The 22,518-nt window shown below is 43.0% G+C and overlaps 1 protein-coding gene across 1 annotated transcript in view; it reads left to right on the top strand.

The window, feature by feature from the left end:
* Ci (transcriptional activator cubitus interruptus) overlaps positions 1-22,358 on the top strand; it is a 77,841-nt gene extending 55,483 nt beyond the window's left edge. The window contains exons 2-12 of the mRNA XM_077413078.1: positions 8,060-8,313; positions 8,637-8,726; positions 10,992-11,189; positions 12,473-12,747; positions 14,585-14,839; positions 15,133-15,297; positions 17,585-17,749; positions 17,957-18,382; positions 18,552-19,085; positions 19,160-19,429; positions 19,529-22,358. Coding sequence (XP_077269204.1) covers positions 8,060-8,313; positions 8,637-8,726; positions 10,992-11,189; positions 12,473-12,747; positions 14,585-14,839; positions 15,133-15,297; positions 17,585-17,749; positions 17,957-18,382; positions 18,552-19,085; positions 19,160-19,429; positions 19,529-20,986 — 4,090 coding nt within the window. The 3' untranslated portion in view covers positions 20,987-22,358. The remainder of the gene's footprint in view (positions 1-8,059; positions 8,314-8,636; positions 8,727-10,991; positions 11,190-12,472; positions 12,748-14,584; positions 14,840-15,132; positions 15,298-17,584; positions 17,750-17,956; positions 18,383-18,551; positions 19,086-19,159; positions 19,430-19,528) is intronic.
* The last annotated feature ends 160 nt before the right edge of the window (positions 22,359-22,518 follow it).

Here is a 22,518-nt window from a genome sequence, read left to right as displayed (position 1 = left end):
GAGTTTTAATATTTAAGCGCATCAGTCGTCGATATATAATATTGGAGTTTTGGAGTGCCATTGTAATGTAATTAAATCGTAAACGTAAGACCGCTGATTAATTTTGAAACTTCTGATTGGAATCTCTATGTCTGTGGGACCGTGGTCAAGCGACACCAAGATCGTCCTGTCCCTTTCCCTCCCTCGTTCCTCCTTCGCGCCCGAAGTGCCCGGACACGTCACGGTGTGTGTTGGTAGTGGAGAACGCGAGATAAATTCATGAGCGCGATGTCCTCACGACCACGTAGCCAGCCGCTTCGAGCGGCCCGGCCATGTAAATGTAAAGAGGGCTTTGCGAGAAGCGAACGAACGGAGCGCATTTTATTAGCGCGCGAACGGGTAAGGTTCGAGAGGTGGGAAGGTGGAAAAGAGGGAACCTTGTAGGCTCGCGCGCTTTTGGACCGATCTTGTCTCGCGCGCGAGCACACGCGTGCGATTACAGCGTCGTTTGTATATCTTCTTATACGTGTAACGAAATCGACGGGGTATAAAAGAATTTAAGGGAGAGTCGGGTGAGAAAATATATACGTAACGCGAGATCAAACGTCTATGTGTTAAATGTCTACTTGAAGATTCGTGTTTTTTAAAAAATGAATATTTTGCGTGCGAAACGCTATCTTCGGATTATATCTTTTACAATTTGCTTCGCGTTACTTTGTCACAACAGTGTGTATGGGTGCGTGTGAGAATCTGTATAATTAGCAGAGTAAAATTCCAATATTATTTTGTCTACTATGAAACGGTATCACAAAAATAAACGTGACTTTGCACATTCGAAAATAAGATGTCCCGCGCCACAAGCTCAATATTGTAATCGCCCTTCTTCAGCATTGCCGGTGGCAAAGCGTTATAGGCCCGTCATTTATCCCATATTGCGAGCGGAGATTGGAGAGCGAGCGTAATTTCAGGCGGACCGAATGAAGCGTGGCGTCGCGATAAAAAAAGGGGTTCTCCGTAGTTTTGTGTCATGTTCGCGCCATGTTGTACATTAGGCGTGGGATATACGTCTCTCGCGCCGAGCCGGCAGTGAAGATGAAGGGAGAGACGGGCAGAGATTCGCAGGTAATTGTACGAGGCAATCACGTGCGCGTTACAGCGTTCTACTTAAAAAGCGTGACAAGACGCAGTAGTTCTTCTAACTCCGCGCGCGGAAGAGAAAGAAAGAGGAGCAGAAAGAGGGAACAAGAGAGAGACGCCGGAGCATAACTAAAATCTTCATTACCAAACCGAAAAAATTCCTCCCGACGCATCCATGACACATAAAAAAATCGTGAAAGATGTTTGGAGGGCGATGTGTTTCTCATCGTAATTCAAAAAGGGACAAATTTTTTGGAGTAACGTTTGGAAACACGTGTGTAAAACAAGTACCGCCTTGAGCTTCTTCGTGTCGATAAACGTCCTTCGATTCCCCGTCAATAGAGTCATTAGTCACGGCTCTCGGTGTACCCACCATATTCGTCTACCTGCGGCCCTCTACGGATGCCGATCTTTCCTGCCTGTGCGATGAATGCATTCCGTGCGGCACTCGTTTTAAAGCTTGTTTGCTTTAAACCCTACTTCGTTAGAAGTTTTATCTTTTTTGGAAACAATTCCTATTTTTCGAAAATCATTGAAACAAATATTGTGACCAATACACATTAATATGTATACCTAGTATGAATGTATATACATCCTAGAATGTATATCCTAGTAATTTTACACATCATTCTATACAATTATTGTTATTTAACGAGACGCATTCTATATACATTCTATATATATCGTAAAATACATTTTATATGATAGTGATGTATTGTTTTTAAAAATGCATTTAATTTTTTTAATTTTAGATTTTATAAATGATTTCACACACACACACACACACACACACAATAGGTACTCGATATTAAATAATTAGCCTTTGGGAAAATGTCTATAAATGAAAAAGTTTAATTCCGAAAATATCGATATTCGACAAGACAGGTGAAACGGTTTTCCAGCGTTAAAGAGTCACAATGATGAATAATGCAAGTTGCAGCGCGTAACATTTTTGTGCACGAATTACTTCGTTAGTGGCGCCTGGTCGACGACTACGACGTTACCTGCCTGCCTCGCATGTCGATTTTACCGAAACCTGAAAAGGCAGAGACGACAAAGAGGCAGCGCGGTTTCTGTGCTGCAACCGGAACCCGAAAGGCAGGGAATTGGTAAGCGTCGCACGTACAAAACCTACGAAGGGACGTATCCTTGTATAATCGAATCCTACCGGGTAAATCGCGTGTTTCAGCTGTGTCGGAATGGTGAGGCAACAAACGTTCATTAAAGAGGCGTGGGTCACACTTTGGAATATCCTGTTGTCGGATAAACTGTTTATGGTAATAAGTCATTTGTAGAGGCACGATAGAGTGAATATTTGACGAAGTATATAATATATTGACGTTTATCTTATTGCACAAATATAAGTGATATAAACCTGCTGGGAACGCGAAAGTAATTTATTAATTTAACGGTAGTTGATAAAACTGTTAGAAAATAATTTCTCAGAGCTAGAGAAATATTTATCACGAATAGCTAGTAAAAGCTTAATTACATATATTTGATTTGCAAATAATTTGAAAAAGATTTCAATATTTATTAGTTTTTCTTTCGTTATTTACTTTACACGCGCGTTTAGTTTTCGATACATTAATATATAATTACCCTATTTGCTGAGTAGATTCTGCATGGTTTTGTGATTTCGCAGTCGCGAAGGATACATCAGGCTGAGGTGGAGATTGGTCGAGAACCGCGATAAATCTACCGGCTGGTACGATAAATTTCTTTCGCGGAAACACAAAAAGCGCATTAACGTTGCTCGGTTATGTATCCAGGCGACAAAACTGCTTATCGCGTCACTTGTCGAGAAACAGTAAAATCTGGCGATCCAAGTTCATAATTTTTAATTTAAATATTGTCTTGCAGATTAATCCCTATTTTGTTATCTAATTTACTTATTTAGTCATAATGGCGATTGATATCAACGATAACAATCTACAGCTTGTAAATTTCAACGCCGCGTGATTTTATGGGTAGTGAGTAAAGTTTCATGCAAATGTAATAACACAAACGCCATACGAACATCAAACAGAGGTAGCGGCATACATTTGTAATGTAGCCCACAGTGATATCTAAATCTTGAAATTTCAAAGAAAAAATATCCCGACGCGTGCTAATAGCACAGACTGCTAATTCGCACATAACTTACGAGCGGCACGGTCTGTCTTCTACGAGGTATCCGAGGACGAATCTCCGGCTCAAATGAATTAAACGCACGTACGCGAGACGCGCGCTACGCAGCGTTCGAATAGCCTATAAATAACACTACGAGCGAGCATATAGTGCGCCGTTAGGCCGGATTTGCAGCGAAGGCGCGGCTCCGATCGATCCGCGGCGACGGCGACGGCGACGGCGACGTTTCGCATATCGATAGACCGGCGACCGATCTCGCGTGTAAATACCTTGATTAACGAGGCTCTGCCTGATCGTAATCGAGTTTCCTCGCTCGTTCCGAACTCGTTTTGAAAGCGTCGCACCCGATTCTCGAGCGCGTAATCTTATTGGCGCAAGACGTGTTTCCCGAGTCTCCTCGCTCATCTTCGTCCTCGCTGTTATTAGCGCGTCTTACTATTTCTCAGACCGTATATAATTGATATAAAAGCATGTTTGTAAACTAGTTTATTAAACAATGGAGAAAATCTTTTTTGAATTTTGCGTATACAAGTGATCTCGCTGTACGAAATTCACTTGGACTCGTCGAAGTCGTAGAAGGGTGTAACTCTCGAAGGACCCGAGGCGCGCTAAATATAAGATTATATGACTCAAACCCGCGACCCCGCGCGTAAGCGCCAGGCGCAGAACTATATCTGCGTGTCCATCGAAAATAATTCCAGCCTTTAGGCCCGCGACGTTTCACGACTTTTCGTAGTAGGGGCTTAAGACGTTCACTACGGCGTCCAAGTCGCCGACACTCTCAGTCGAGAAAACGCGAAACTGGCTTCGCGCCAGGATCGCGACCATAGATCACCCCGCGAAGAGTGTGCAGAGTTGTGAAAAATTATCTCGAGCTCGGCACGGAGCTTCACCAACAGTCAATGACTGGCGCAGGCTACTGTAGAAATCCGCGAGGTAAATGGACGTGAATGGCATTGTTTGTTTCCTCTTCTCGTCACAGATTCCAAACGGATTTCCACAATAACTTGCCAGGGAGATAATCTATATCGTCGCGTAGCAGTGATAATATTAAAAAAACTGGTGATAATATTTAAAAAATGATAATCCCTCAGTGTCACTTTCCTTCTTTCTTTCTTCTCTTCTTTTTCACGGTCGCGTTTGAAGCGCGTGCCATTCGCGCTGCCATACAGTCTTCGCGCCACATGGTTTTCTTCTCCTCTCTACATATCGCCCTCGTGACAACGCGTTCAGCAAACGGCACAGCGATAAATATTATAACTTGAGACTTCGTAAATACACCGCACTTTCAACGTCTTCTGAATCAAAGCCCGCCGTTTCTACTTTAAATAACGTAGGAAAAATAATTGCGTCACTTATCCGATCAATAATACGAGGATTAATGACGTAGGATTCCCTTGGGCTCATAAAGATTGATACAACTCTCATTATAAAGCGTCAATTTTTTGACGAGTCACAGGATTATCGTTCGGCAAATTATAAGGAGTCATCTTACACCGCTTTACGCATATCCGATGTAGAGAGGGATGAAGTTTGGCGAGGGCCTAATCTCTCTCGCCTTACCATATCGCGCTGATCGGCTTTCGGCTCGTGCTTAAGCCGCATCCTTTTACCCCGTTTCGTCCTCGCCCCTCGGTACCCACACGAGCTTCTTTCCGTCGCGTCTCGTCGCGGTCTCGATATTTCTTTTTCAAGTTCCGAGGCAACAGGGAAACCGGGCAGATGTTCCCGGGCACCGCTTAGCTCGCCTCATTACCACGAGTCACGTTAATGAGCTTGCGAACCTTAATTCTTCACCCAGCTTCGCCGACCCTTCTCCACCTCTTTCTGCCTCCCGAGATTAAACCGACCGAGACGTCGCGTGTCTGCCCGGCGATCACTGAATTATCGCCGACGAAATTTCAAAGAATTCCCATCTATTCTGCAATTCCGACTATTGGGAATTGCACTTCTGCTACGCGATTCTGCAATGAGTTTGATGCGCACGTGTACGGAGAAAGCTTCCTACGGAATTAATCCAAATCACGCAATCATCCAAACAATGGTCCGTATTAATCCAGATTGCATTTGATTTAGAAACTACATACGAAAAATGACCGTAAGAGCCTAAACTTCGAAAGAAAGATCGGACATGAACGATTTCAATATAGCCGAGCGTCGCCGAGAAGGAACGAGCGTTGGCCATAAGAATTTCAAGAAGATCCCTGGGGTTCCCGAGGCGGATGGGTCGTAGATAAAGATAGATGTGTCGGTTTCCGGCGTGTCGAGTTAACGACTCGAGTTTTATCTGTCGGTGGGGGGCTGTTTCGACGGGGACGGAAAGCCGTGGCGTGGCATGAGTGTGGAAGAAGAAAGTCGCGGATGGATCGCGTGCGCGAGACGGAGAGCCCGAATTTCGAGGGGACGGAAACAAAGAAGAGTGAAAATAAGAGGTACGGCAAGGCAAAAGAAAGAGGAAGAAAAAAAATAATTTTTTTTCTCGCACCGCACCATATACGCGTGTCTTGAATATATGGTTTAACCTAAGAAACGATCCGGACGATTATTAATAAAAATGAAAATTTTATGTCGTTTTATGTCGCTATATCGTCTTAGATGAAATAACTGATTTTAATTTGAAGTACTTTTTGCAAGAAATATTTTGCTCTTACGATTCTTATATCCCACACTCTTCTTTCACCGGAGAAAATAAATCTGGCACGTCGGATATGTGTCGTCGGTTGCATGGATATTTTAAAAACTCGCGGACGGTGTGTGACAGACGCTTAAAGCGGTGGCTGCAAAGGGAGAAGGAGGCAAGCAGTAGAAAAGGAAGGAAGGACAGCAGCCAGAGGCAGAACCATACCTCGAGTCATCTGGCAGTCAGCAGGATTGGAAATAGACACAGCTCGCTCTTTCTCTCTCTGTCTTCCATTCCTTTCCTTCTCCGTTTCCACTATGAGAACTCTCAATCTCCGTCTCTCTTTCGGCCATTTCTCTCTCGGTGCGAAAAGAAAAAACGGGGAACACGAGTATGCCAAACCCGGCGGAGTCGACGATGTTTTCATTGTAATGGTCCCTCCTGATTCTCTCTTTCAGTCGACTTTTTTACGGGATCCACTACTAAGCAGCCTGTCAAAGCGTTCTAATTTTTGTTCCGGCGTCGCCGCTTTATTAGAGGAAATTATTAAATCGCTGCGAAAGGATTATTCGTCGCGATCGACTCGATGCTAATATGTTTCCATTATTTTGTACAAGTTGATTAATATATTATTGTAAGAATCTTAATTATTTAATAATTTGCCATCTTTGGTGTCTGGTTTAAAAGCGCTAGTAGCGTAAAGTGTTTTCGCATCTTTTTCTGCCGTTAGTGGCCACGAGAACGAATGCGGAATTGAGAGATTTCTCGACCTGTCAACGAGTATCGCGACAAATGTTTTAACACGTTCGACCATGCAGTGTAAGCGGGCAGCCAACAGGCAGTAATCAAAATCCGTGGACACTGAGCAAAGTCAAACAGCCGACCCGGTTGTCTTTACTCAGCAAACTCGTGGAAGCGCGGAGCCAATATTTAGACAGCGACCGACTCAAACATCGTAATCCGCCTTAAAACGTTGCGACACGCGCCAATCGCTCCCTCTGTCCTTGTTCCGCAGGGTGCTATTTACTTTATCATTCGCGACGCATCGTAATCACCGCCGGCTAATTAAATCTTTATATTTGCATTGTGATATTAGGGCTTTTTTCCACACACGGCACTCTTCTTTCCGTTTGACCGCGAGATTCGATTAGCTAAGAAATTTTCCGTTCTCTCGTGATCTCGATGAGAAGCTTCGACCTGTTTTGATTATTATTATTAAATGTGACGATGTTGGGATTCAATGAAAACACGGGCTACCTGGCGTTGATGACGAATTTTCATGGATCAGGACGATGACATGTTTATGAGAAACTTTAAAAAAGAGTAAAAAGTGGTACTTCAAAGAAAAATACTTTTGTGATTATTTCTTGATGCTTGAAATTTTTCGGAGAATACAATAGACCTTCTCGTGATTTGTATGTTTTAGCATTCAAAAAACTTATTACTGCAGATAAGTTTGTGCGCACTGATTCGTAAATATACTGGTTTATTGTAATATTTAATATGAAGGATATAAGCGCGTTCTTAACTGCGATGTCTTGAAAGACGCAGCTCTACTCGCACGTGACTGTCGTTAGTAGAGTTTGAGTGCGGAAGAACTCGGACGTCGAGGAAGAGGATCTTTGAAGGCACCGGACACGCATCGTTTCTCGATGTTTCGAGCGTGGCGAATTGCCATCATTCAAAACGAGACGCGCCTGCCTCTTTCGCGGCGCGGTTTGTTTCCTCTCTTCTGGATCACGGTCCACCGTTCCTCGAAGCGAACGAGCGCGCGCATTGTGACGTCAGCGAGAATGACAAACAAAAACGCATTATCTTATTATCCCGCGAACAAAGTTATACTTTGATCATACGGCCGTGCCATTGACGGAAGACACCTGTCTCCGTCAAGAAGCGACGCGAATAGGAGCTTTGACGAAGAGACACGCGCCATTTGTCGCGTTCACGAAGTGTGTCGTAATTTCATCCGTCAAACAAGAATGCTTTTCTTTCTCACTCCTCGCTGTAAATCACGAACGTCCCGGTAGAAATACGTTTCGTTAATGAGAGGGGAGATATGCAGGGGATAGAGAACCCGCATTTACACCGTGATCTATTAGCAATTTCTGAAAATGTATTTCGTTCTTTTAATAGACGTGAGCGAATTAACTTAACATTTTCGATTAACCTTACGTTCACGTTTACGCTTTTCAGATTATCCAGCTCGACGGCAATTGGAACACCCGGTAACGGCAGCGGGGGTGGCGGCGGAAGCGGCAGCGGAGGTGGTGGAGGCGGCGGTGGAGGTGGGACTGCCGGCAACGGGACTTCCGGTGGCGATTTTCTACGTAGAAGTCATCCCCTCGCGGAACATACGGCTCTACATCCCGCTTACCGGATAAACTACATGGACCACCTCTACCATCAACTCCAGGCCTCCACGCACAGTCCCAACACCTCACTACACGGTAATTATCTGACCATATATGTACACATAGGTTCAGATAGAAGCGTTCGCGAGCAGAGTACAAGAACTATCCGTTACCTCTTCTATGACAAACGACGAATCGGAAGGCCCCGTAAAAGGGACCCGCATTTCCGCCGGAAGTCTCTCCTCCAGCGTACAAAAGCGCTTCGAATCTGATTCATCGCGCGTGATCTGTGTCGTGGTAATAACGCGCTTTTACTTCCCTCTTCGAGCGACGACCGGGATGGTGTCTATTTCGCTGACTCGGCCAATCCGTCGCTATATTTTACGCGAATATTTTCTTATTTTTTTCTTTATTTTCAGGACTGGGTGGTTTGGGGCCCGAGTACCTCTTACACGCGGCAGGTCCTGCCAGCACCCTCGCATCGTCCGAATTCCCGTTCTCCATTGATGGTAAGTTCAATAACATGTATCCTATCTTTAATGTCCACGCTGACGTGTGTACGTGTGACTGAGTTATGTGTGCCGTGCCTAGCCCCATAGGTGTAGTGGCACTACCGGCAGGTAGGAGATCGACTGGTTAAGAGGCCGAGAGGCTAAAAGACGACCGAAAGGGTAAACGGGGCCTCGTTAGCCGCCACCGCCGCATAATTGAATCGACTCGGAGCGACACGACCTCATTAACACCTTAGCGCCTACTCTACAGGTTGTCTCACATTTTCTCTTTCCGCCCTCTTTATCTTCTCTTTCTAATTTGGACTCAATCTCTTCGCTATGCGCAATTTTCACATACGTTTTCACATACTTACATCCGTGTGTTTTCAACAATCAAAGTATTGTAAATTGAGCATTTGAAATTTTCTGTCTATCTTAACGTCAAAATATTTGAGCGATTAAAACGTTGAATATTAAATCCTTTGCAGTGTAGCAGAAAGGTATTTCTGCGAAATATATATAACGATTAAAATAATTTAAATATTGATTATAATGTACTTGATAAGTGAATTTAAGATACACGAAACTAAGAGTTGAAACGATCGATCTTCAGTTGAGTACGGTAAACAGAAAATTTGAAAAGCGCTGTAGTTGCCGTGGCATGCCTCGCGTAGTAGTATCGGAGGAGCCGCGCCGATCGGAGTGCCCGATTGCACCAATTTACATGTCTCAATCCCATGTTCGACCTGTGCGAGGGAGCGAAGAGAGGAGTTGAAACTTATCGAGCGTGTCGGGGTCCTGGAACCCTCGCGGGGGAAAGGGTACTTTCGTAGACCGAGCGAGGGATGAACGGTAAGGAACGAAGGAGGATCCACATTCGCATATTCATTAAAGTCAGCGAGAACTGTGTGCGACGCGACGCGAACCGGATATGGTAGGGCCAACTTTTTGGTCTCGGCGGATACGATAATCGATTCCTGTTGCGAGACGACGCGAAAGAATCTGTGGGTATTCGATCGTCGTATGATACATTTCTTTATATATGTATTTTAATCGTCAATTCGATTTGATGCATTTTTTGGAAAACGTAACACAACCTACACAATCGTAAATGCCAGTCGAACGTTACAATACCTAGAAAACCGCGGCAACAAACTTACGAGAAAGCAAGTGTAGCAATGTGAGCCGATAAATCGTTCATTGAGCATGCATCTCACGTCATGCGGAAAAACCGCACGGCAGTTTAAGCCGTCGGTTTTCGTTCCGCCGCCACCGCTGCCGTTGACCACCGTAAATTTGATCATTGACCGAATTAATAACCGATGAAGGGGACAAAGCAGAGCCCTTCGTGCAGGCCGGCGCGACGAGACAAGGAGGAGGAGAGCGGGTTTTGCAAATAAAAAAAAAATGAGAGGAGAAGGCGAGCAAGGGGATCTCCAACTGCGAGTAACTTTATACCCGTTGTGCGCGAACGAGCGATCAACCGAGTGGAAACCGAGGAGAAGGGTAGGCTCGCTTCTCGTGCTTGTCTTCTGTGTATCGCGTTGCTCCTTACACAGAAGAAGAAGAAGGGTAAAGAGGGAGGGGAGGGAGAGGACGAGAAGGAATAGTGGAAGAAAAAGGGGTACGAAAGCGAGGTAGAGAGCACTCGCGGCTTAATCCCGCGATGGTAGAGCAAGAAATCTGGTTGGGGGAGGACAGGAGGAGAGAAGAAAGAGAGTGAGAGTGAGTGAGTGAGTGAGTGAGAGAGAGAGAGAGAGAGAGAGAGTTGACAGTGCCGAGAGAAGGACGAGAGAGCGTAACCGCCACCATGTAACCAACGATGGTACGTACAAGCGAGCCGCCACCACGCTCTTAAGAAAGTGGTTTGTATATTACGTCGTTACGCTGCGGTCGCAGGCAAATCGCCGCTAAAATGTTCAAGCCACAAGATCGGGCTCTCTCCTTCGGTCTTTTCGACTCTCGCTTCTCTCCCTCTCCCTCTTCTCCCCTCTCTCTTTCTCTCTTTCTCTCTCCGTACATTTAACGTTCTTGGTTTTTCTTCACTTTCCATCTGACTTCTTACTACCTATGTACCCGATTACCACCTCAGCGAATGCTAAAAATGCGCGTTCCAAGGCTTCCAATGTTAGCACATGACAGTGGTAATTAAATTGTAAATTCTGTCAGGTTGTTTGACATAGGAATGGCGAGCGAGTGAGATTGAAAACGTAATTGGAGACTGGAAGTTGGAAGTTTCTATTTGCAAATGTCAAGTTAAATTCATCTTTGCTTAAATTTCAGTTTCAGCATCGTCGCGACTAGGAAGTCCGCGAGCCTCAGCGATCAGGGCGAGTCGGAAAAGAGCGTTGAGCAGTTCACCGTATTCGGACAGGTTCGACATCGACAGCATGATTCGATTTAGCCCTAATAGCTTGGCGTCCATCGTCAACGGTTCGCGAAGTAGTAGCGCGAGCGGAAGCTACGGACATCTCTCCGCTGGTAAGTAAAATATCCGCCTACAATTCCAATCAGTCAGATATTGAACAACTTATAATCACTTTGCAAAATTTCTATCATAAAAGAGAGTTAATTCTTTTCATGATTATTCAAATATGCGTTGGGTATCAAGATACGACATGACTTATAAGATAGCTTATAAGACATGAAGCTTATAAGACATGATAGCTTATAAGAGATGAATTATAGCAAATAATAAATTCTGATGACAGGATTAAAGGGTAAATGTACATTAAGGGGTACATTGTCGCTCTAGCGAGCAGGTACGCTTTTGAGGAACGATCGAAGATGATAGGCGGCGAGTACCAGTGCACATAAAGCCATTATATAGGCGGGAACCTTCTTGCTTGCGAGTTAAGAACGCCCGGTAATTTGCGATTAAATGAAGTAATTAACGAATTAAAATTCAGACGGCGTGGCACGCCAGTCGTTTGTCGGCGTTGCATCGTCGAATACCCGCAGGATGTTCCTGCTCGTTAAATTTGCCTTCGATGCATACACCATTGTGAAATACACATCACCTGCACCGTTCTATCTTCATCACCCTTTCCTATCCATCTCGCTTTCACCCTGTACACTTTTCAGCGATCCTAATTTACATTTGTACCATAGCTAATGGAAATTAAATTCACCAGAATTCACTGATAGTATTTCAATCGTTTATAATATTTATTCTTAATTCAACCAAAGCTATGCCGATAATTATAATGATAAAAGCACATAATGTAAATATAATTTTAATATATAAATTTATAAGGAGATTGCATTTGGACAAATACGAACTTATTCGAGTTACCATGTATGCACAATCTAATAGTACAGTTCCTACCTACGCACGGTTACTTTATGGTCTCGTAACAGAGGCTCGCGATTGAAATGCAAGCTTAGCCTACGTGCCGGAAGTCCGGCGTATCGTGCTCGGACTGTCAAAAGAACGGACATGCGGTCCGATTTCGTTGTTATTCTCCTATTGCAACCATATTCGAGCGATTCGTGTAAAGCATTAAGCATCATCACTCACCAATCGCCAAATATTCGTAAATTCTCGGGTATCCTTTAAATACTTGCATCACGTAACACCTGAAGGTCTTTTTTTTTATTTTAAATGGATTGCTGTTGCAAAGTTATTGCATTTTTGACGTTATAATCGCGAAGCAAATATCACATTATCAAATAATCATAAGGAGAAGAAGCGTTCTCTATTAAATAATTCCTACTTCGCTGGCATATATACCAGTAATTAATCGATCTGCATTGTGTCGCAGCAATGAGTCCAGCGTTAGGCATGCATCCCAGCATGGCGCCGCACCTGCAGCAGCTACAGGCCCACATTTTGAGGAGCGCGGCCGCGGCGGCGCTTTTACCTCACACGCATTCCTTGCAGCCACCCGCACCACCGCCGCCACCGCCGCATCCTCATTCTCACCCCCATACCCACGGACTGTCCCCTCATTCGCAATTGTACCCCGGTGTGCCGCCTCATTCCACGTCGTCGGCGACGCTCAGCCCGCACGGAGTTGGTGTGCCCCCGAAAAGTGAGGTAAGTGGAAAAAAAAACAAACAAACGAGAAAACTAAAAAACAAATGGAGTCTCGTTAAATATACTAGTAATTAAGTCATTTTGACGGCAAGCACGGTTTAATCGGTATTAGATTCAACGAGCGTATTGTGGCGCATAGACGTTAATTCCGGTCAGGAGGAGAGCGCAATATGCTCGCAATAGCGACCCGGGAGTGCCATTCGATCGTTATTGCGAATCGAGGGTACGACGATATACACTCGGTGGCCCGTCATCGATATTCATTGGGAATAAATAATCGTATACTCTCGTAACCCCCCCATCAGATGCCCGCTCGACCTTTCTCAGCTACGTCCCGTTGGCTTCGTCTAACGATGGGCGACAATGGAACGACGAAGACAGAGGGGGCGAGAGAGGGAGAGAAAAAAAGAGATGGAGAAAAAGATTGGGTTACTCTCTCGCGAGAGGGTCCTCGGGTTACAAGCAATCTCGCGCACATTATTTCGTCCGATTCCACCCCCTCTCTAACGCACCTTTATTTTCCCTCCCGCCGATTCTTTCCTCCTTCTTTTACTCGGGTCCGTCGCTTCCTCGTCTTTGTCGTTTCCTCTCTACCGCCATCGTCGCGGCGGACTCGCGCTGATTTATTTGCATCCGCGCGCTCGCCGACGTAGGCGCGGCGTTTTCATTTTCTGCCCCGCGTCCACACGCTGTAAAGTTTACCGGCGTGATTTGCATCGGTTTGCATTTTGCTTTCCATCGTCGTGTTCCGTTGTCGTCGTGCTCGTATACGCGTGTCGCGTACTTATATACGAACGGGAATTCTCGCGATCCATGTTTAGGCGATATTTCTTTATGCAAGCTATATAACTGTGCTGTATAGTAAGAAATTAAACAGGTTTTTATATTTATATTAATCTGTTTGATTACCTTTCAAAATGCTCAAATGTATTCGCGTTTCCAATTTTATTAATTATGACGCGTCATTTATATGTATATTTTAAAAACATAAAAACGCAGAAGCAAAGCCAATTTATCATCGCAAAATATTAAAGTTGTCACGCAAAAAAAAATTCTTAGGCTACCAATAGCTCTCTCATGTATCATCAGCTTTTTCTACTCAGAAATATATCGTTACTAAAAACATTTTATCATGCTCTTGTTACTTTTATCTCTGCTAATACTTATTTGTAAAACTGATTAAGTAACTTGAACTGAATTTCTGCTTAAATTATTACGCGTGTGGTTGCAAGAAGCAATTAGAATATTCCTAAAAATGCTTACATTAAGTGACAATGTTAAAAATGTAACATTTAATTTACATTCTATTCTAATTTTTATTGATCTACTTTCGAATATATAGTTTAGCCAGCGCTTGAATACTTATCGTCTATCAATCTGTATCGCAACATAGTGCAGATGTGGAGAAACCTGCACATACACGTATTTAATTAAGTATTTGGAGTTATGTCTCTATCAGAGAGAGTACGTAAGACCAAAAGGAGAAAAGAGTAGCAACATGAACGATTTATGGGGGTTTGCAACAATCGACCAAATCACTGCGTTTCACAAACGTGATAATTGCAAAATTGCATGCATCGTGCGCACGTATGAATTCATGATAAATTGATATAATTACTATAATTAATGAGCGATTGGAACTTGAATGTAATTGCGCAAACTGTGTCCACTTGAAAATACTCTACTTTTGAAATTACAAGCATTACATTCACGATCTCAAATTGTCCGAGAATTTAAATAATAGATAAAAGAAATATATGTATGTATTAAAATACGATATTTATTTAATTTTATCTTTACCTCACACACACACACACACACTCTTTTTCACGTATAGAGCGTAGAGTCGTGTCGAAAAGCGTCGGAATCATCGACTCGCTCGGTGACGGCCGAGGCCGACACTTCCTCAAGGCGGGCCGCTACCAAAGTCAAGAGGGAACCGGCGACAACGACCACCAACGCGACCACCACTACCGCCCCACCGACTCACCCTCAAGGTCTTAGTCCGAGTGAGGACCTCAGAGACGAACCTGGTGACTTTATCGAAACGAATTGTCATTGGAGGGACTGCGGTCTCGAATTTCCTACACAGGTAATATACGGACGTGCGACGATATCTTAATCATATTTATTTCTTCGTCAACAAGCGAGCGCTAAGAGCGACGCGAATAATTACAATTTATACGCGATTTTCGGAGCATCGAGCAGAATGTTAATGGGAATAATCAATTTTACACGACGTTGAGGTATTTCTTTATAAATTATTTAAAGAGAAAGGAAAAAAGAGAGTTAAAGATATAACGATATCGTACTATCTCTATATATCTCAGCGAGAAGACTTGGTCTTATCCACATTAATCTGGCATGCATCTCCCTTCAAACCAGGACGATCTCGTGAAACATATCAACAACGATCACATACACGCCAACAAGAAGAGCTTTGTTTGCGGTTGGGAGGAATGCTCGAGGGAGGAAAAACCCTTCAAGGCTCAGTACATGTTGGTCGTGCACATGAGAAGGCATACGGGTGAAAAACCACACAAGTGTACCGTAAGTGAAGTACTTACTTGTTTCTCCCGACCGAAAATTTTTTGTATTAATCAATCACAACGCGCTGTAAATGCTGGCAGAGTGACTTTAAGAAATTTCGTAAATATCGCTATTCATTATTTCAGAGCGCGTTTTATTTGACTTTTTACTGTTAGCTATTAAAAACATTTAAATAAAAATAGCAATCGATTGTAGAACTTATTGTTAGAGTATTAATTTGTTGGAGTATTTAATTGAATTAATACCCCAATTTAATTGAAGTACCTATTAATTAATTAATTGAGTATATTTGTATAAAATATAATTTTTGTAAATTTCATCCTTAGTGATAGTTTTATTTCTATAGCGATATGCTGTGAAAGAGTGAAATTACGCTAAACATAATGTGATATCTGTTATTTCATGATTTAATAATAAGCACAACCTCTCTTTTATTAGATTTATGTTTGCGCTTCTTCGATAACTTTGAATAAAATTACATATAAAATACGAAACACGTCAGCATTAATGTACGCAAAAATATTACGTATTCCACAAAGAATAATTTCTCGTCATTCGAAATACATATATATGCATACAGAATACACAAGATATAATACATGTATAGATAATATGTAGAAATTAAATTGGTACATACAAGTGTCAAGAAAAACATTTAACTTATGCGAACAACAGATTTGTATTGTGTTTTGCGTATAAACTCTAAAGATAATCTTGAAAGAATTTGTTATGTGGATGTTTAATCTTTCTAATATAATAATTCTAAATAATTTTAAAAGGTTTTTTAAATAATTTTTTATTCCTATTTAAGTTCTTTCTATTGCTTACTTTACAAAATTTCAATAAAATGTAATTAAAGGAGAAGATAAGTATTTTTCTCCATCTTATTCAAATTATGATTTCATACTTTGCAAAATTTTGGAGAGAATTCAAAGAGAATATTTTTTATCCCTATGTTTAAATTAATTATGCATTTTACAAAATTTTTAGGAGACAAAATTGAAAAAAAAAAAGAAATTCTTTTTCTGTTACAATTTAAATTAATTTCATACTTTGTAAATTTTCGAGAATCCTGAATTAAAAGAGAAAAGATATGGTTTTATTCTTACTTAAAGTAATTTTTCGCAAATCCACTTCTAAAAAAGGTTTCTTAAAAGACTCACCGTCGTCGACAAGCTGCGTTCATCTCGACCAATCCGTTGTAACGATGTCTGCGTACCACAACTCCATCCGTTTCTGCATTTATCCGACGCCCTCGACGTTCAATCACAGACTCGGAGTAATGCACATGCGTGTCCGTGAGCGAATTCTTCTGACGGAGACGTCGACAATTACGAGCACTGAAAATCGCGCGCGAACAGATTAATTAAGGATGTAAAGGATGATCGTCATGGCGATCGCTCGTCCATGCATTCGTCACTATACCGACTTGTTACGCGCGACGCGTTCTCGATCGAAATTCTGAGAAATCTCGACGCGTCCGTCAACAGGAGACAAGAAGCGAGATTATGCGTTTCGATTGAATACCGTCGCGACAGCTTGTCTCTCGACATCTTTTCGCGTTTTCCGAACGAGCTCTCGCTAGACGAGCAAAATATCGAAAATACGTATATTAGAAAATGGTTACCGAAACGGTGCTTCAGGTGCTGCTCCGGACACGACGCAACTCCAATCATGAAATGCTGTTAATCGAGCGGCTGCCCGAGTCGATTCGTACGACGAAAATGATCAACGCCGTTAAATTCGATGTCCCCGGCACTCGTTCGTATTCGAGATTCGCCCCGGGATGAATAAACGAACGCGAAAATCGGAGCGATCGCGTCGTGGGGTACGTACCGTGAAACGCGCGCGGCGCGGTGTGAACTTATCGGCGCTTCGAAATATGGTCACGGACTGTACCGCGTACGTTGGCGCGACGCGGGAAATATGTACGGCGACGCGGCACGGTGAGAAATTATTGAGAAAATAAATATCGCTGATAACTAGATAAGGGCAAGAGATTGAATCGCGCACGATTTCGCTTTGATGAACTATTAAAAGAAACACGTAGCTATTAATTCAATTGCGAACTAGCGATATGAAAGTGTGAGGACGCGATTACTTTTTAATGCAGCATATAGCGTTCTCTAAATGCTTGTTTCCTTTTTCTCTTCGTATTCTTTTTCATTGGTTTCAATATCTACACTGGTTATCGAATAGCGTGTTCGAGAATTGTACTTAATCTGTATTTTTATATTACATAATAGTATTGCACAGAGCTATAAATTACATATCGTTTTGAATACAGTTCGAGGGTTGCTTCAAAGCCTACTCGCGACTGGAGAACCTCAAGACTCATCTCAGATCTCATACCGGCGAGAAACCATACACCTGCGAGTATCCTGGCTGCAGCAAAGCCTTCAGCAACGCCAGCGATAGAGCAAAGCATCAAAACAGAACGCACTCCAGCGAGGTATTATCCTTTTTCTTCCTAACTGTAAAAAGAAAAAAATAAATTTTTTAAAAGTTTCGAAAGACGGGTACAAGTGCTAGATAACATATTAATTTCGTGGATTAGTAGTCATCGTCTGATTGTCTCTTCGCTCATGATAGATCGAACGATCAGCAGTAATTGTTGCCTGAAAATTCTATATCTATTTAATTGTCTTTCCTTGTCCAGAAACCGTACATTTGCAAAGCTCCCGGCTGTACGAAGAGGTACACGGATCCGTCGTCGTTGAGGAAGCACGTTAAGACTGTTCACGGCGCCGAGTTTTATGCGAACAAGAAGCACAAGGGCGGCAACGGTGGTGACGGCGGTGGCAGCGACGAGGCCGGCGCGGGAGGTAACAGCCCCAGCAGGAGTGAGGATTTACCTCCGAAGACACCCAGCCTCTCAAGTCCCAGCGTCAAATCCGAGAGCGAGGCGAACAGTCCGCCCGGGATCATGCAGCAGCAGGGTAGTCCGCTGGTGGGTGGTTGTAACGACGAGGTCGCGGGGATGGGCGCTCTCACCGGTGACGGAATCGCCCTCGCCGAAGAACCGTGGAACGAGGAACCCGACGACTTGGACATCGCCGATCTTCCTGTAGCGCTACGCGCCATGGTAAAGCTTTCGAGGATTGCTCGAGAAACATGTATGGATTTCGCTAGATAAGAGAACCGTTCTAACACAGAATGACTTTTTATGGTTTGCCTTTTTTATGCTTATATATCTTCTGATGTTCTTCGATTTCGACTCTTGTCAAGGATGACACTGTCTCGATTATTCACAGGTCGGCGGTATGGAATCGCAGCAGCAATTGCAAGTGCCGGCACCCACGTCGAGAAATCGGCTGAAAGGAAGACTGAACGCCAAAGGCATGCCGAACATGCCGATCGGCGTAGCCAACATGCGCGGGATTCACGGTGTCGTACCTCAGGGTAATATCGGTGACCTCAATAAGAGGATTACCGATTTGAAGATGGAGGGTGGCGGCGGCCAGACGCGGCAGACAAGTCTGTCGGATCTTCAACTGAGGTTGCAGCCGTTCGGTGAGCCGCGAAGGGACAGCAACAGCACCGTCAGCACTTATTACGGCAGTATGAGATCGGCGGATCTCAGTAGCCGAAGGAGCAGCCAGGCGAGTGTCGTTAGCGCCGTTAGAATGGGCCCAGGACCGGAGAGCTTCTACGATCCGATCAGTCCGGGTACGTCTAGGCGAAGCAGCCAGATGAGCACCGCTTCTAGCAGAATCGATCAGAATCATCTTCAGGGGCCTTACTCGACGAATAATCTTGTCGTTCAAACGCAAAATATGTCCCTGCAGGTATGCCTCGTACCTACGATTGTCGTATAGAAAGACAGAAAGTGGTTTTTAAACTGTGTAACATTTTTATGCAGAGCATTCAGGGGATGCCAAGCGACTGGAATAATCCGAGCGGTCATTGTACTCAACCATCGAGTGATCGACGAATGTCCGAACCCATTCGCAGTAACCCGGCCCAAAGGACTTCTCCTCCGATCCCGCTCAGGCCAAGATCGGCACAGCTGCCCGAGCTTCAGCCCGAGCTTCATCCCAATCAGGAGGTGATTCTGGATGAGGTGGGCGAAGGTGAAATGGTGGAAAACAAGCTGGTTATTCCCGACGAAATGATGCAGTATTTGAATCAGGTAATCATGCTGGTGTGTTATTTAAACTATTCAGATCCGTAATATATTTCTCTCATGCTAATTTTTTTTTTAATCTCGAAATTTATATTGCCACTATAGGTTCAAGCGGGTGGAAATCAAGTCAGTTATCGCGGTAGTCCTTTACCGATCTGCCAATCGCCGATATGCACGAATCCTCTGCATTATCAGCGACAGGTGCAACCTACGTGCAATTACAACCAATCGCATCAGTCACATCAACAGAACTGTTATTCTTCTCAGCAAGTCGTTCAACAACCCTGTCCGAACTATCAAAATCCCTCGTCTGCGTCTTATGGTCAGTGTCCGAATTCACGTACGACTCAACCTCCGTCGCAGTATTGTCCGCCGCCAAATTATGGGTCTCAAGTCACTGGCGGACAAGTGGCAAGTCCAGCCGCGGGTCAAGTCATGTCACCGAGTTCTCATTATGCTTCGGCTCACTTAAGCGATCAGCCGTTGACATCTCCCGCGGCTGGCGCGTTAGCGCCGCAGCACGCGCCGCAAAACCTGCCCCAGAACTCTGCCCAACTTTCTAGAAATTGTCCTCAAAACCACTCGCATCATGGTTACTATTCGGGTTACGGTTGCGCGGGTCAAATGAACGCGAACTGCAATGGCACCGGTGGCCCAGCCGGTCATCATTCTAATCAGACTTGCACATCATCCAATCACACCGTACAGATGCGGCTAACGAACAATTGTCAGCAATTATCGCCGCATTGCACTCAGCAGACTGCGCCCATGACCAATCCGCCAGCTATTGCTCATCCGAACGCTCAGTGCAGCCAATCCTCTGGTCAATGTACGAGGCCTATGGCAACGTCCAATAGTCAAATGCCCAACGTACACTCTGCCCAACAGTCTCCAGTGACTAATCAGTGCGGTCCGATGTCACCTCATTGTTCTCAATTGAATCATGCGAACCAGGGTAAACCGATGAATACGCTCGCGACAAATCTTCAAAGCTGTCAACAGCAGACTCAACAATCGGCCACAGCGCCCTGCCTGCAAGTCAACAACTGTATTCATCCCAGTGGTGCGCATCGGCTGGTCAACGACGGTGGCGGCGGGTCAAAGAGAACGTCACCACAACTTTGTAACGCTCAGCAGACTAACTGTAGAATGCAACAGCAGCAACAAACCTGCGCGCATAATTGTCAAACTCGCACGAATCCTCCTGCTCAGTACAACTGCAATTGCGCATGGACTTATGGAAATCAATGTTATCGCGATCAACATGGTGGACCGTTGCCGGAAATACAATGCAGAGATATTAGCCAGTCGCAACAAGGCTCGCCGATAAAGCCGCCTCAAGGTATGCGACAGGACTCCTACCGCAGAACATTGGAGTACGTCCAGCAATGTAGGAACTGGTCCGTCAACGCTCAAACCCACGAGACCAACGTCTCCAGCTCGACGCATCCTTTGTCGTTGCCGCAACCTTTGCCAGCTAGCGCCAATATGGTTGTCAATGACATGACATCTTCGCTTAGCTCTTTACTAGAAGAAAATAGATATTTACAAATGATCCAATGACCCCATGTCTATTAACGAGAAGCATCAATTTAGTTTTATCGATCGATGAAACAGTCGCGCTCTTAAACAGTTTTCCACTTGATTATTACACAATAATAAATAATCTTTAATATATAATTTGAATGAAATTAAAATATTAAAATTATTAGGCACAAAAGATCCAGTCCGATCTTATATTGGCATTTCTTATTTATTTGATTATCATCATAATCGGTACATGACTCTCTTAATATAAAATATTAAATATGAAACATCTAGCAAAATTTATGATGACGCTGATGATAGCTTCATGTAGGTGCGGTCGATTCATAATTTGCAGATTTTTGGGTTTGACACCTCATATGTCTTTATCTCATATATTTAAAGATTGTGAATGAGAGTCCGAAGTGATCGTAATTCGTTTTGAGAACAATAAATTAATACATTTGATAAAATTTAAAATAGAGCGTGGCTTTGTATAGAAACGGTTGATTCGTAATTAGTAGATTCCTGGGTTCAATCTTGACTCTTATCCGATATATGTTTCAGTTTATAAAAGGTTTGTTAAAGATTTAAAAGTTTTGAGTAAAGTATGAAGTGATTGTAACACGTTTTCGTGTTACTAATGCATGTATTTGGCAAAGTTTAGTATATACCGTGATAAAAAATATTGAAAGATATAACTAAATAAAATCAGTTTTGGGATTTAGTTGTAATTTTTGGCCCGATATTTAACAATTATTATTTTTCTTTTACCATTTGTATCTTACAATTAGCGACGAGTTACTAGACGTAACTAAAATGCATAACATTCTGTTTTAGGAATGAACGTATTATTGGTTGAGTAGGATTATACTTTTCCGCAGGTTAATAAGACCCTCTTTGATATTTTTTTTTAGAGAATTTAATTTTAATTATAAATATAATAAAAATTATAGATACAAGGAGAGATTTAGATAAAAAATCAAGAAGTAAAAGCATTAATCATGATGAAGAAAAAAAGTTTATATCCGAATTGGAATAGCAGATAGAAATAATTTATATATTGGAAATAAGAAAAATATTGCAATATAAATAAAGATACATTACCCGCTAGATTCAATGATAAATTCTCACTTTTATATAAAAATTAAAAGATTAAATCGTTAACTTCGCTGCAGTTCGTATATCAAGATTTTGTGTTGCTAATCGAAGCTGATACGGTCATAATTTAATGGGGATTTAATGGAGACACAGAAGCATTCAACATGCGAGCAGACAATGCTTTTGTCTTTATTTTATTTGCATAGATTTCACTCTTCATTTCATTCCAAATAAAAATCCAATAGAGCGAAGTCGAAAGACTTCAGTGGAGTGAGTAAGAATCTTACTTCAACTCGGTCTATCTCAGAAACTATTCCGAATTGGAATCATGTTTATATGAACTTTTTTTCACTATGATTATGATTATCATTTTTCGTATTAAATGTATTAATCTTTCCTGCCGAATCACCTTAAATACAGCATGCTGAAAAATTATGTAAACACATTCGGAGGAGATCAAGATCGTTTTG

The sequence above is a fragment of the Temnothorax americanus genome, unplaced genomic scaffold (assembly GCF_048541705.1).
Source record: "Temnothorax americanus isolate GAGA-0224 unplaced genomic scaffold, ASM4854170v1 Scaffold32, whole genome shotgun sequence".
Lineage (NCBI taxonomy): Eukaryota > Metazoa > Arthropoda > Insecta > Hymenoptera > Formicidae > Temnothorax > Temnothorax americanus.
Note: the sequence above shows the minus strand (reverse complement) of the source record. Positions and strands in the feature narration are given on the sequence as shown.